We start from the raw sequence: 16,256 nt of genomic DNA, 5'->3' as shown, positions 1-16,256 counted from the left end.
TAAAGTTACAATGTAAATACATTTTTTAATGTGAAGAGGCATAAAATTTCCTTTACAACGTATCGTTTATCCATCATGTAATGTCAAATGCACCTGTAATCCCTTAAGGTGAGTATGATTCTTTGGAGGGAGAAGAGCCAAATCAAAGACATGATTCAGGGAAAGATATGCATACTAGACTGAATTCTTCAGAGGATAAAGGCCATTATTTTACATATTTTTAAACTCCCTAGTTCCTGACAGGTCCCTCAGAATATAGTTCCCCAGTTAATGAATAGTAAATCAATTTACTGATTAAATTAGCAACTATGGAGCTGCCTGATAACAGCATAAAATAAATGGGATAATTCCAGAGTAACTGGTTTCTGGGCTTTAATTTTAAGGACTTTACAATTGGAGAAGGACAAACATTATGTGGTCTCATTCATTTGGGGAATATAAAAAATAGTGAAAGGGAATAAAGGGAAAAGGAGAAAAAATGAGTGGGAAGTATCAGAAAGGGAGACAGAACATGAAAGACTCCTAACTCTGGGACACGAACTAGGGGTGGTGGAAGGGGAGGTGGGCGGGGGTTGGGGTGACTGGGTGACGGGCATTGAGGTGGACACTTGACGGGATGAGCACTGGGTGTTGTTCTATATTTTGGCAAATTGAACACCAATCAAAAATAAATTTAAATAAAAAAAAATTTTAAGGACTTTAAAACAATCTAATTTCTGGGTGTTATACTGTATGTTGGCAAACTGAATTCAAATACAATTTTAAAAAGTTAACTCCCTCCCCCCCAAAAAAAAACAACATAATTTAGTACCAAATGTTTAAACAGCCATTATAATTGCTAAACTGTGAAATTAGCATTATTTATGTCTGATCGGCTATACAAAACTCATCAATTTTTCTTTAGAAAAGAGTAGAAATTCCAAAGAATAAAGAAGAGACTACTAATTAAAGGTCACGTTTACTAATCTAGCACCATAATTCCAGTCAGGCCTTCTCAAGTGGCTGGGAGGAAGAAGGGATGAGGTGAGGAAGATGGAAAGGGTGGTTCTTAACTTCTGGCCCCATCTGTGCTCTCAGGCAAGGCAGGATCTAGCAGAGAGGAAAATGGTTGAGGCTGGAATTTAAAACAAAAGCTTCTGGTTCAGATGATAAGGAAGCCCTCAAGAACAGCAGAATCAATGTATCCAAAAGGCAGTGCTGGAATTCGCCTCATGAACTAGGGGGTTTCTTCTTGGCATCCAAGTCCTTTTTAATTTCTTCTAGTTTTTTAGCCACGTTTGGTATCTTTAAAGAGAAAAAAAATTATTGTAATTTTACATCTACCTCATCAATAGTCTTTCACTTATAAAGGGTTGTGGTACAAGTCTTTATTTTCCTCTGAAAGGGACCTACTAAATAGAATTTCTTAGGCTCCTAACCACAGAAGAAGGATCTCAGCAGTTGTAAATTGACATACGCTCCCTTCCTGGAAGCCAAGGAAGCCCGATTCTGACTTCTACTTTTACCTACTCACTCAGCACCTCAATCTAGTGCTAAGTAGAAGCTGTACTTATAAATCATAAAGGTGATATAAATTAATAAAGCTCCTGCCTAGAAAACCACATAACTCAAGTGAAGGTTGGTAAAGAATTTCTTTTGTCACACTAAAACCTTCACCACAAACAAATCAAAAGTTAGTATCTTGTTTCCCTTCTTTCCCTCTTTCCTCCCTTCCTTCCTTTCCCTCTCTTTACAACAACCTTCAGGAATCCCCATTCATGGGTGGTTTTGTCATGGGGTTTTCAACTCCCCATCTATAAAATGAGGCTACTATAACTCAACACTCGCAAAACTCTGTCCTTAACTGAGCTGCGTGATAAAGATCCATCACTAAAATTCTCAGTCATTACTACTGGGTAGCGGGGGCTGAAAATCAGATTATCTAATTAGTCTTTACATTCCCACTTACACATAATTTTCCATAGAACTGTAAGAAGACTAACTTAGTAATTCCTTTAGGCTAACAAGCACCAGCTCAGGATCACAAGACCATCTAAACTGATGGGATTTTGCCCTCTTGTGGTGACAGGGAGGACAGATGCTTCTATGAGGTGTATTTTTGAACAATGGAAAATCTTTCTACAACATTCAGGACATTTTCCTCAGATCTATGGACGTCATTTATGCTGGACACATAACTGACTTTAACAAAGACAAGTCACTACAAATTAGTGACACGGAATCAGGGAGGACATGGATATGGTCACTTACGTCATAGTTCTGAGCCAGATACATTCCAACCACGTTGCCAAAAGTAAATCCAAGCTGAAAGAGTAGAACAGAAGAGTTATACTAGATACCAAGTTCTGTGCCATCCGATACCAAACTATACAGACAACAGTCTAAGGTGTTCAGGACAGTTCAAGACCCCAGGGTCCAGTCTAGGGCTAGGCAGCATGAGATTCAGTTTTCTTCTGTAAAATAAACAGAAATACTCTCCCAAAAGGTTGAAGGGCATACAAAAGTGAGAATACATGAACGGCAGCACTCAACAAATCTACCCTAGATTCTCCTTGTCCCCACAACCTCCATAAATACTTAACTGTCAGTTCTAGAAACCCAAGCCAGAGTGATGATTTTGTTGTTAAAAGCAACTTGGTTTTGGTCTTTCTTTCTTTTTTAGTTTTTAAGTATTGTTTACTTCTTGCTACATCAAGTAAAAGACATCCGACTAAAAAATGTACTTCTCTATACTGTATTATCTTGGAAAATGAAGAGATTTTTCACAGTTTAATCTCTTCAGACCTGAGGCCCACAGTAATGAGGTGACTTTTTCAGGGTCATTCACAACAAAGGAACACAGAACAACCTCAATTAGATTCACACTCAAAAACGAAGATGTGTCACGACGGAAAAGCATAGGAACCTCTGACACATCTGAGATGGCATACGGTTCAGCGCTCAGGCAGGGGTGGAACCTAAGGAGCAGAACACTTGAGACCCGTGGGTCTCACAGATTCCCCAACCAGCACTTACTCAGTGAGGACAGATAGGCATAAATTTTTCTTGAAAGATTTTTATTTATCTGAGAGAGCAAGCAGGCACACAGGCAAGAGGAGCGACAAGCAGAGGCAGAGGGAGAAGCAGGCTCCCCGCTGAGCAGGGAGCCTGATGTGGGGCTGGATCCCAGGACCCCGGGGTCACGACCTGAGCCGAAGGCGGACCCTTAACACACTGAGCCACTCAGGGATGATTTTTAGAGAACTATAAATGCTTATCCCATTGGGTGACTATTTTCCTGAACAAAAACGGTTTCATGGAAATTTAAAGCTCTCCACTCAAAATAAAAGAACCAAAGCTCATTAAACTTTGAGTTCTAATGATGACCTGTGATTCCCTGGAGTTTTTTCCTCCAATAATTAAGAATCTCCAATGGGATGCCTAATTTCTAATTTCATAAATTCAAACTTGCATCTGTTCCTTTTTTTAAAAAATCAGAAGAGTTATAGTAGGTGTATAGAGTATACTGCGTGTAAGTTTTTTTCTCTAATCAGCACTGTTCTTATTGAATACACAGCAGATGTTACCAAAAAAGGGTGGCACTTAACACCATCAATTCTACGTGATGTGGTCTGTCTCTTCAGGTCAGAGATACATGGAGAAACAAAACGCAGCCTTCCTGAGCCTTAAACACCGGGGATCCCTGGGTGGCGCAGCGGTTTGGCGCCTGCCTTTGGCCCAGGGCGCGATCCTGGAGACCCGGGATCGAATCCCACATCGGGCTCCCGGTGCATGGAGCCTGCTTCTCCCTCTGCCTGTGTCTCTGCCTCTCTCTCTCTCTCTGTAACTATCATAAATAAATTTAAAAAAAAAATTAAAAAAAAAAAAAAAAAACACCAAAAGCACAATTTAAATTGGTTGTTAGGGGCAGCGGGTGGCTCAGCGGTTTGGCACCGCCTTCAGCCTGGGGTCGGATCCTGGAGACCAGGGATCGGAGTCCCAAAAGTCAGGCTCCCTGCATGGAGCCTGCTTCTCCCTCTGCCTGTGTCCCTACCTCTCTCTGTGTCTCTCATGAATGAATAAATAAATGAAACAATTAAAAAAAATAAATTGGTTGTTAAAGAGCATAAAAGAGTCTCTACTCAGAGTCCATTTTCTAATCATTTGATTAATCAGGCACATTTTGTGAAATAACAGTTTTACCAATGTGGCACCAAGAAGCAAAAGGATTTTTTTTCACTCCAGTCAGTTGAAACTAGGTAGACAGAGGTTTTCCAAATCCAGAAAGAGTATTAAATTTACTTGTAAGAAGAGGGGGGAAAAAAAACCCTGAGAATTTGAGCTCTAACACTAAGCACAGAAAACATAAGGGTGAAAATTTTCAAGAAAAAGAGATTTCGGATTCTACCGCTCACCATCTAGCTATGTAGCGGTAGCTGATTTGAGTTTCCTGATCTATAAAACATACAATGTTCCTTCCTGCTCCAACAATCTAAGATTCCTTGTTCTTACCACGTGTGTCTCAACATAAATATGGAGTATCTCATGTGGCTTCACTTTGGCAATTTCACCAGCACATGAAAAAAACAGTCGTTATTTTAAAATACAAAACAGTTATTTTAAAAAACAAACAAACAAACAAACAAACAAAGGCACCTGGGTGGCTCAGGGGTTGAGCATCTGCCTTCCACTCAGGTCATTATCCTGGAGTCCCAGCTCGAGTCCCACATCGGGCTCCCTGCACGGCCTGCTTCTCCCTCTGCCTGTGTCTCTGCCTCTCTCTCTCTGTGTGTGTCTCTCATGAATAAATAAAATCTTTTTTAAAAACTCCCCACAGGGGATCCCTGGGTGGCTCAGCAGTTTAGCACCTGCCTTCAGCCCAGGATGTGATCCTGGAGTTCTGGGATCGAGTCCCACATCAGGCTCCCTGCATGGAGCCGCTTCTCCCTCTGCCTGTGTCTCTGCCTCTCTCTCTCATGAATAAACAAATAAAATCTTTAAAAAAAAAAAAAAAACCACAAAAACCACAAAACTACAGGCCTCTAGACAAGTCATATCCAATTCTAGTTTCAGAACACTTCCAGGTCTACCACTGGGATTTTGTAAAATTAAATATACAACATAAGAGAAATGTCACATATTAAGTGAAATATTGAAGAGAATGCATGAGGCCAGAAAAGCATTTATGGGTTATTCATGGGATGCTCACTAGGCAAGTTTACACAGAAAAAAACCTATAAAATCTAAATCTGAGGAATGGTGACTCATTAGTCTGACAAGTTAGACTGGAGCCAGATTATAGGTCTTGAATGACTCTGCACCTCTCTGCAGGCCAAGACTGTTTCATTTTTTTTTTCAGGCCAAGACCTGACGAGGAGTCCATCCAGATGGCTGTATGCCACCTTCACAGTGCCCCGTCGACATCACTGATTCCCCCATAGGATTCCCTGCAGAGGAGGTAGTGCAGAAAAAAGAAAAATGACTGCTTCGCAAGCTCAACACTAAATAAATTACTATCACATTCTTTCTGCAGTCATTTTGAGACTTTAGGAATATGCAGCTGCTTCTCACAAGCAAAGGGGGGACAATCAACAGTAAAACACCAGGAATGTGGGGACTGAGGAGTGATATGAGCAAAGTGGTTAGAGGACAAATGGGTGGGAGGAGGAGGCTGCAGCTACAAGCCATGGGAGGAAAGTCTGAACTGGCCCAGGGCAGCGCACAGAAGAGATAGCATTTTCCAGCTCTACAGTCACACCATACACTTAGAATCAGTGAAGCTCCTCCATCCATTATCTACAATTCTGAAACCCAAAACTCTATTCAAACTGTTTCGCTATAATTTAATTGGCAGCACAATCACACCTGACTTGAACTGATATGCTATTTATATTCTATCACATTTCAGCATGAATACTCACTTTTTGTTATAGAAAAAGCAATCTTTATTTTTTAAAAACAATCTTTATTTTTTTAAAAGATTTGATTTATTGGGCAGCCCGGGTGGCTCAGTGGTTTAGCGCCTGCCTTCAGCCCAGGGCATGATCCTGGAGACTCAGGATTGAGTCCCGCATCAGGCTCCCTGCATGGAGCCTGCTTCTCCCTCTGCCTGTGTCTCTGCCTCTCTTTCTCTCTCTCTCTCTCTCTCTGTCTCTCATGAATACATAAATAAATAATCTTAAAAAAAAAAGATTTAAGATTTGATTTAGTTATTCATGAGAGACACACACAGAGAGAGAGAAGCAGAGACACAGGCAGAGGGAAAAGCAGGCCCCACACAGGGAGCCTGATATGGGACTCGATCCCAGGTCTCCAGGACCACGCCCTGGGCCAAAGGCAGGCACTAAACTGCTGAGCCATCCAGGGATCCCCAGAAAAAGCAATCTTTAAAAATAGGATCCTACCCTATTGGAGAGTACATGCAACAAATATTTTAATGTATGTCATTACAGAGTGCTATCCCAGAGTGCTACTGGGTTAAATAACAGGTATATGCAGCTGAGATCTTTCTAAAATCTTAAAAAAAAAAAAAAACTAACAAAAAAACAAACAAAAAAAACCCTCAAATACCTCTGGGCCCCAAAGGCTTTGATTAAAAGACTGAAGACCCTTCCTTATATACTAAAAATAAATTCATATTCAGCCCTGTGAAAGGATTATAGAACAGCGTCTACACATCTTAAGTTTATACAATGTATAGGAAGAAAGCTACATATAAATAAAATAGTTATTTAACAAATGAAGGCAGCAGCCAGTACAGGACCCTGAATGTAACAGATGTGGGAAAAATCAGAAAAGGGTCATGCATTATGTTTCCAAATGGACGAAACAGAAGTGATTTCTTCTAAGAAACCATATCTGAAAGAGAGCAGTGTACCTCAGTATGTTATTAAAGCCTCTATGCCAAGGAAGAGTTTAAATTTAAACTGAGAAGGGAACTGAACGTGGAGAAGAATCAAGGCATAAGGTATGAAAGCAGAGGGGATGAGTTGACTAAAACTGGACTGATCAGAAGAGGATGTGAATTTTGAAATGGAGAGAATGAAGTCTGGCGCCCTGGGCAGGGCTGGCTGAGGGACCTCAGGAAGCAGGCAAAGGAGTTTAGTTCACATGCAATCTTGGTAGGGAGCCAATGGCTACTCTTTACCACCACCAACAGGATGAAAGCACTGCTCTGGAAGTATTCACCTAGCAGCTCTACTCAAAAAAAGGCTGAATAATGAGTAAGTACCCATCAGGCAACACCCAGAATCAAGCAAACATGACTGACTCACTTTTCTTCCTTTTTTTTTTTTTTTTTTATTTATTTATGATAGTCACAGAGAGAGAGAGAGGCAGAGACACAGGCAGAGGGAGAAGCAGGCTCCATGCACCGGGAGCCCGATGTGGGATTCGATCCCCGGTCTCCAGGACCACGCCCTGAGCCAAAGGCAGGCGCCAAACCGCTGCGCCACCCAGGGATCCCTCATTTCTCTTCTTAAAAGTCAATGATGATTCCTAAATAGGCTCTAATCTATAGAGAACTGATGGTTATCAGAGAGGAGGTGGGTAGGGGAATGGGGAAAATTGGTGAAGGAGAGGAAGAGTATACTGATCTCTGGTGGGCACTGAGTAATATACAGAAGTGCTGAATCATTATACTGTACACCTGAAACTAATGTAACACTATGTTAACTACATTAGAATTAAAAACTTTAAAAATAAAATAAAAATCAATGATGATCAATGAAATACAGATGAAATGAAATGAAGGAGGACTAAGCGAGGGAGAATCCGAAGCAGACTCCCCACCACCAAGCTCAGAGCCCGATATGGGGCTCGATCTCATGAACTGGAGATTCATGACCTGAGCCTAAACCAAGAGTCTGTCAATTAACCAACTGAGCCACCCAGGTGCCCCTGGTCAAGTGATTTTTAACAAGGGTGCTAATACAGTCAACGGAAAAAGAATAGTCTTTTCAAGAAACGATGCTAGGACAACTGGATATCCTCATGCCAAAGAGTGAATATGGACCCTTATCTCACATCATAAGCAAGTAATTCAAAATGGATCAAGACCTAAATGCAAAAGCTAGAACTAGAAAACTTGAATGACTCTTGTAAGGGCGCAGCGGTTTGGCGCCTGCCTTTGGCCCAGGGCGCGATCCTGGAAATTCGGGATCGAATCCCACGTCGGGCTCCCGGTGCATGGAGCCTGCTTCTGTCTCTGCCTGTGTCTCTGCCTCTCTCTCTCTGTGTGTGACTATTATTTATAAATAAATAAATAAATAAATAAATAAATAAATAAATAAATAAATAAATAAAATGAAAGTGTTTAAAAAAAAAAAAAAAGGAAAATTCTTGTAAGAACACAAAGGAGTAGGGATGCCTGGGTGGCTCAGTAGCTGAGTGGCTGCCTTTGGCTCAGGCTAGATCCTGGGGTCCATGGATAAGTCCTGCACTGGGCTCCCCACAGGGAGCCTGCTCATGTCTCTGCCTCTCTGTCTCTCTCATGAATAAATAATTTTTTTTTTTTTTAAAAAAGAACACAAAGGAATGAATCTTCACAACTTTGCATTAGGCAACAGTTTTCTTAAATATGACATCAAAAGCACAAATGATCTCCCCCCATAAAAGAAAAACTGGTGTTCATCAAAATTAAAAATGTTTGTGTTTCAAAGAATACCATTAAGAATACCACCCTGCACTGAGTTCCCTGCTTGGTGGGGAACCTGCTTCTCCTTCTTCCACTCCTGCCCAACACCACCCGCCCCCGCTGTGCTCTTACACTGTCAAATAAATAATAAATCTTTTTTAAAAATTAAATAAATAAAAATGAGCAAAGGATTTGATAGACATTTCTCCAAATAAGTTATACATGGCCTATGAGCACATGAAAAGATGCTCAATATCACTAGTGAAAGGAAATGCAAAAAAAAAAACCACAATAAGGTGCCATATCACACCTACTAGGAAGGACTTTAAAAAGATAGACAAGTGTTGAAAAGGATGTGGAGAAAGTAAAACCCATTGCTGATGGGATGTAAAATGATACTGCCACTCTGAAAAATGGTCTGGCAATCCCTCAAAAAGTTGAGCACAGAAATGTGATGCAGCATATGATGCAGCAATTTTACTTTAGGGCATACACTGAAGAGAACTGAAACATACATCCACACAAAAACTTGTTCACATATGTTCACAGCAAGATTATTCATAATAGCCAAAAAGTGCAAACAACCCAAATGCCTATAAACTGGTGAATGGATTAACAAAATGTGGAATATCCATACAATGTAATATTATTCAGCCATAAAAGTACTGATTCATGCTATAGCATGAATGAACCTTGAGAATATTGTTCTGAGTGAAAAGCAGTCAGAAAAGACCAATATTATAGGATTCCACTTAAAGGAAATGTCCAGATCAATCCATAAAGACACAAAATAAATTAGTGGTTGTCCAGAATTTGGGAAGAGAGGAATGAGAAATGAATGCTAGTGGATATGGATTTTCTTTTGGGGACAATGAAATATTGGATATAAAATTATAGTGGTGATGGTTGCATAACTCTGTGAACATACAAAAAAACCATGGAATTCTACATTGCAAATGGTTGAATTGTATGATATAAATTATCTTAAAATATTTTAAAAAATCAGTCAGATTTGGGAAAATATTAGTAGCTATATGGGCTAAAACTAGAAATCAAAGACAACTTCATGATTTCCAGATTGGACAGATGTTTAAAAAGAATGGAAATGTTAGAGTGAAAAACAAAATGATGACCACTGAGATAAATAGCTGGCTTTATGTATAAACACCACAGAAAATCAACTCTATGTAAGGATACATGAGCAGGTTAATTACAACACTGTATCAACATACACAAGCACCAAGTCTTAAGAAAGTCAACTCCAAAACAATCTGACTCTTCTCATTTGCTGTTTAACCCCTTCCTCGTTCAAAAAGTTATGTCTGTCAATAAAGCTACAATTTTTACCTGGGGATGGCTCCTGGCAATAACCCCGACTAAATGCTACTTAACTAGTCTGAAATAGGACTCATCAAATTACATTTTCAAAGAGTACACACTCAAACCCAAGTTCTGACACAGAATCTGAACCATCTCATATTTACTGACAAGGGATTTTAGAAATCTAAAAATAATCTCCTTAAAAATAAATAATAAAAATAATCTCATTTTACTTAGCCAATATTGCTATGACTAGCATTCAGAAGGATACCTAAAAATGTTTTGTGGTCTTAGGTGAGAAAACTACACACTGACAAGAAAATCAGAAGTATACATTATCTAACATTAATAAAAGATAAACTGCTGATTTTGTCTGTCTCCACTTAAATCTAGAGACCTATAGAAGCTGGCTGAAGACTGCTCCATTCCAAGGAGGTAAGAAAAAAATTCACTTTTAGTCTTTAAACATTTAAGACTTGTTGTGAAGGCACCTGGGTGGCTCAGTCGGTTAGGTGTCTGCCTCCGGGCTCAGGTCATCATCGTGGGGTCCTGGGACCGACCCCCCCCCCATCAGGCTCCTCACTCAGCAGGGAGTCTGCTTCTCCCTCTCTTTCTGCCCCTTCCCTGCTCGGGCTCTTTCTCTCTCTCAAATAAATTAAAAAAAAAAAAAAAAAAAAGACTTGTGGAGAAATCATCAACTGTGTTACACGTCTGCTTTGAGGGGCACCTGGGTGGCTCAGGGGTTGAGCATCTGCCTTTGGCTCAGGTCGTGATCCTGGGGTCCTGGGATTGAGTCCATGCAGGGAGCCTGCTTCTCCCTCTCTGCCTCTCATGAATAAATAAAAATTTTAAACAAAAACATCTGTTTCGAGTAATAACAAAACCCACATCTTATTCAATAAAACAAAAATCTGCTGAGAATATAGCCTAAATCTGTTCTACTACCACCAAAGAGATGTGCATTTTTTAAATATAAGCTAGGTTTTGTATCCTATCATTTTCCTTAGACAATGAAGTGGGGAGAGGGGGAGCTGTTAATTCTTCAACTGAGCCAGTCAATTAAATAGGGACATTCATGAAAGATAGCTGTCACACTTCGGAAAGAGGTCCATCAGGTAGAACCAGTCTGGTCTCAAAGAACCTGATTCAAATATTCTATCTTAGGAGTATCGGAGAGTAGTAATCAGGCAAAAGAGTAGTATCTAATTAAATACATGAAATAAATCACATAGTATTGACTAAATGTCATGTGCTTAGGGAAGTTATGTTGCTTCTTCTGGAATTTATGATCTATTCTAGAAAGACAAGACTATTAGAATAAGTGAAGGTGCAGTGAATACAACAGTGAGAGTGCATCTCCAAATGATGGTGTGAGTGGGCCACACAGGTCAAGTGCTTCGTGTTAGAAATCTAATGGAATCTGTATGAACATATTAAAGGAGAAAAAGGGGATCCCTGGGTGGCTCAGTGGTTTAGTGCCTGCCTTTGGCCGAGGGCGTGATCCTGGAGTCCCGGGATCGAGTCCCACGTCGGGCTCACTGCATGGAATCTGCTTCTCCCTCTGCCTCTCTCTCTCTGCCTCTCATGAATAAATAAAATCTTAAAAAAAAATTTTTTTTTTAAAGGAGAAAAAGCACTTCTTCACCAGATGGGGAAATAGTATAATAAAATCCAATTGCCAATCTCAATGAAAACTCTTAAACTAGCAATAGAATTTCTTAATCTGTTTAGAAAATCAGAAACACAAACATTATACTAAAATCTGAGAAGCATTTCCACTAAAGCAGAAGAAAAAACTAGGATATCCACTCTCACTATCATTGGAAGTCCGAACTCAAGACACAGAGACAGAACTTGGAAAAGAACACAAAACTGTCACTTTTGCCTTCACTGGAGATTATGACCGCTTTCACAGTATTGCATTCATTTATTTACTACCTTTTTAAATTTTTTTAAAAAGTTTTTTACTTAAGTAATCTCTATACTCCATGTGGGACTCAAACTCATGACCCCAAGATCAAGAGCCACACAACGTCTCTGACTGAGCAGATGCCCCACTTTTATTAAAAAAAAAAAAAAAAAAAAAAGCTCTACACCCAACATAGGGCTCAAATTCACAACCCCGAGATTAAGAGTCGCATGCTCTACCAACTGAGCCAGCCAGGTGCCCTATCATTGATTCACTTCCAAGTGAATCTACAAACTATGGGAGCTAAAAGATAGCCAAGACGTTAGATTAAAAAAAAAAAAAATCAATAGACCAAAATCAGCATTTCTATACATCAGCAATGAATTTGAAAATGTAATTTTAAAAAGGATGCCACTCACAACAACTAAAAAGTACCTGGAAATATAAATATGAAAAACAAGGTGAAAGACTATTACTGAGAAAATAATAAAACATTGATGAAAGACACTTAAGACATAAATTAACAGAAAGATGGATCCTAACAGTACGAAGATTTTAGGAGTGTAGGGTCACAAAGAAACCTCATAGGGAAAGACAGTAGTTGAGCCATTAAGAGTAGTTGGGAAGGCAAAAAAGAGGAAAACCACATGGGAAGGTCTGCAGGAAGCAAGGTCCACAGGTGGTCCAGGTCGGTAAGCTAGCTTAATCATTCTAAAACAGAGATACGTTGAAGGGCAGCAGGAAGGGAAAGTGGAGTCAGATGAGCAAATCTTCAAAAACCAAGTTGCAAATGGTTACTAGGTGATGTGCAGGGTCATAAAGACCACTGACAGTTTCTGAGCACAGGAGTGAAATAATGCCTCTGGTAGTTCAAGAGAGGACAGACCACCAAGGGCTCAAGAGAAACAGAGAACTGGAGACAACAGCCTTACTGATCAGACTGGATCGGGAGTGCCATGTTTCAAAAAGGGGGGGAAAAAGAATAGAAAAACTAGAATATTCAGAGACGGCTAACCAGCATGAACTTGAAGCCATAAACAATGGATGGAAGAATGAGAGATGCTTAGTCTAAAGAAAAGACTGGTGGGGTCAAGGGGATAGAGAGAGGTACAAAGGTAATGCTTCTCAAAAATGTAAAGGGTTGTCATGTGGATTAGAACTGCTCTTTAACACCAAGAATTCGTCAGGGAGACACTGATCAAAAATGATAGACATCATCCATGATGGAGATGAGCCTATTTTTAAGGGAAGGGACAAAAAATAAACCAGATGCCCCCCTCCCCAAGTAGTGGAAACTGATGTGTCAGCATGTTAGCTGGACTGCAGAACCTCATACAACTCTTCCAACTCAAAACCCACATTCCTACACCAGCTAGGTTGGTGTAGCAAGGGCAAGGATGGAGTAAAAGAGACTATGAACCTGGCAGTGGGAACATAAAGATGGAACTTTCCTAAAGTAATGAAGACCCGATGGCTTAAAACGATAGCTAACATTTACGGAGTACTGTGTGCAAAGTCGCGTTCTAACTCTTTTTCAAGAATTAACTCAGGGTCTTCACAGTCTCATAAGCAGGTATTGTTATTGCCCAGTTTATGTTGGGGAAACTGAGGCACAGAGCAGTTAAGTAAGTTGCCCAAGAGTACAGAGGGAAATCTATGTGTTGGGCATAGCAGCTAAATGCTATGGAGAACGAAAGGGAGAAATAAATCAGAGATCATGTCAGTATTTCAAATTTGAGAAAGCCGGGGCTAGAGAAGACAGAAAGAAGTTAATTGTGAGGCGTGTGCTACAGGGTGGGGAATAGGGGAGGTAATGGGTCCAGATGTGTTGGATCTGGAACAGAGGGGGTGACAAGAGATGTTCAGCAAACAGCTGATGACAGCAAACTGGAACTCAGAGACACGGATGCAAGGTGGTCTTGGCAGCAGCAAAGAGAAGGTGACAGCATGACAAGGAACACACTCCCAGAGGGCAGTTTTGAAGAGAAGATCATAGTCAAGGACTAGGCCTTGAGAAACATCTAGAAACCCAATGAAGGAAAAAGGCAGCCAGCACGGGCAGGCGAGATTAGATAGGGCCATCTCCCAGCTGCTGCACCAAGATACTGACCCACTCAGCTCCTGAGGGGCCAGCACTCCTAGCCCGTCACCTTCACTCCGCAGGTTCTTCCATGAAAGTAAAGCCGTGCGTATCATAATGTTAAAGAATGTCAGAAGATACTGAGACGAGAAGGATCCAAAAGCTGAGGGAGGGGGGAACTGAGGCAGAGGTGATTAGGAGTACCAAGCGCTGCCACTTCAGGTCACAAGAGCAATACTTAGCCCTCGCGACACTACAACAGGCAGTGGACACGCAGCTCCCAGCGGCGCCGGTCCTCCCTGTCAGGTTTCCCTCAAAAACTTCCCAAATTTCCTTACGACAACTGTAGCCAAACTTTAAGGAAGTTACTGCAGCAAAAGGAAAGGGCAACAGGACCACGGGAACAAGGTTTTGAGACTGGAATGATGGGCGAGTATTTGAATCCACGGAGGAAGGAAGGATGGAAGGCAGAGAGAAGTCCCCTACTCGGGTGCAGTGGTTTTCCAACAGTGTTCCAGGAAGTGACAAGTGTAGGAAGCGTCCTGGAGGGTTCCAAAATGTGGGTGGAGAGGGCACAGGTTTACCTAGTAACCATTTTCGTCATTTTCCAAACTTGTCCCACCACCTACCTTTCTGAGGATAAATGAATCCCCATTTTAGAGAAAAAACCATATCAGAGTTCAGCTGCTGTCTCGTAAGAGAGACACTGAGCAACGTCTGAGTCCTTACTAGGTGTCACTGTTCTCTAAGTACCTTCACGTAATAACTCATTTTCAATCCTCCCAACTCCGAGGCCTGTAGGTTCCCATTTTCCTATGTGGAAACTGAAGCACACAGAATTTAAGTGGCCTACTCAAGTTCCCAGTGCTTAAAAACAAGGGAGCTGGGGTTGGAACCCAGACAGCTGACCTCTTCAGCACTAGGACAGGATGGCTGGTCCCAGGTCAAAAGCTCGAGGGCAACATAGGGACCACCTTCAACTCATTGTTTTATTAATCAAAAGGCTAAAACGAAGAGAAAGGGTTAGCCCAACATCCGACAGAGGGGGAATCGAGGTGGAAAAGAATACCATTCATATCTTTTCAACAGATGCAGTGAGGAGATGGGGGCGACAAGAGAACACTCATGTTCCATTGATTAATTAATTAATTAAAACATTAATTTTTCCCTGTCTCTCATGAATAAATAAAATCTTTAAAAAAAAAAAAAAAAGGAGAAAGAGGATTGTTAAGAGTGCCCCCTCTGTCTTTTTTTTTTTTTCTAAGGTGGTAATTGATTTTTTTTTTTTAAGATTTTATTTATTCATGAAAGACACGGGGGAGAGAGAGAGAGAGAGAGAGAGAGAGAGAGAGAGAGAGAGAGAGAGAGAGAGAGAGAGGCAGAGACACAGGCAGAGGCAGAAGCAGGCTCCCTGCAGGGAGCCCGATGTGGGACTCCAGGATCACATCCTGGGCTGAAGGCAGGTGCTCCACCGCTGAGCCCCGCCCGGGCGACCCCACAATCCTGTTTGATAAAGAATCTAACATTTGGGAAGGCATTTCGTCCCCGAGCGCTCCGTGTGGCCACCTGGAAGCGAAGCGGCACGCCTGCGTCCTGGCCGGAATCAGAGGTAGGAAGGGAAGGCAGCGTCGCGTTCCGAAGGCACAGCAACGTGCAAGACAAGACTGACTTGGGGATGACGTCCGGCGAGCCCTCCGCAAACCGCCAGCGGGCAATCCCTGAAACACACTCAGCCGTGCCAGAAAGCCGGGTTTTGACCGAAATAAAGAGCCATGCGATCGAATTTGTTTCCTCACGGTTAACACCCGCCCCCCTCGCCCCCCACCCACCCCCAGCACCCTGGAGGAGTCAGGTGCACGCCCAAGTCCGGGAGCCGCTCCCCCAGGCCCCCAGGCCCCCAGGCCTGACCGAGCCACCCGCCGGCCCCGCCCGCCCGCGCACCTCAGGAAACCCGCCGCCGGGCTCTAAGGCCGGCACGGGGAGTGGGGGCGGGGCCGAGCCCCCCCAAGGCTGCGACGCGAGGGCGGGGCGGCACACGAGGGGCCCCGCAAAGGCCGGCACGGCCCCCGGGCGACCCGACGACTGCACACGGCGGCACCACCGGCCCGGGCGCAGCCCCCGCCCCCCCCACGGGCGACGGCGGACGCGGGCCCCACGCACGCCCGCCCCCGGAGCCCCGAGTCCCCGCTCACCAGGAACTGGAGCATGGCGTCGGCGCGGAGGGCGGCGCAGCTCGGCGGGCGGGTCGGACCCTGCCGCTCCGAGCGAGGGGCGGAACCCGCCGTGCGCTTCCGGGTCACGCCCCGCCCCGCGCCCCGCCCCGCCCCACCCCG

The 16,256-nt window shown here is 42.6% G+C and overlaps 1 protein-coding gene across 1 annotated transcript; it reads right to left on the bottom strand.

Annotated features, from left to right (window-relative positions):
- On the bottom strand, positions 1–16,130 carry STMP1 (short transmembrane mitochondrial protein 1). Its single transcript, XM_049095272.1, has 4 exons — positions 15,999–16,130; positions 15,448–15,762; positions 2,251–2,304; positions 1–1,284 (listed from the first exon to the last, which is right to left on the bottom strand). Exons 1-4 carry the CDS (start codon positions 16,128–16,130, stop codon positions 1,210–1,212), a joined length of 576 nt encoding a protein of 191 aa, XP_048951229.1. The 3' UTR covers positions 1–1,209.
- Between the last annotated feature and the right edge of the window lie 126 nt (positions 16,131–16,256).

Source organism: Canis lupus, chromosome 16 (assembly GCF_003254725.2).
Source record: "Canis lupus dingo isolate Sandy chromosome 16, ASM325472v2, whole genome shotgun sequence".
Taxonomy (NCBI): domain Eukaryota; kingdom Metazoa; phylum Chordata; class Mammalia; order Carnivora; family Canidae; genus Canis; species Canis lupus.
The sequence above is the reverse complement of the archived record's forward strand: the minus strand, read 5'-3'. Positions and strand labels throughout refer to the sequence as shown.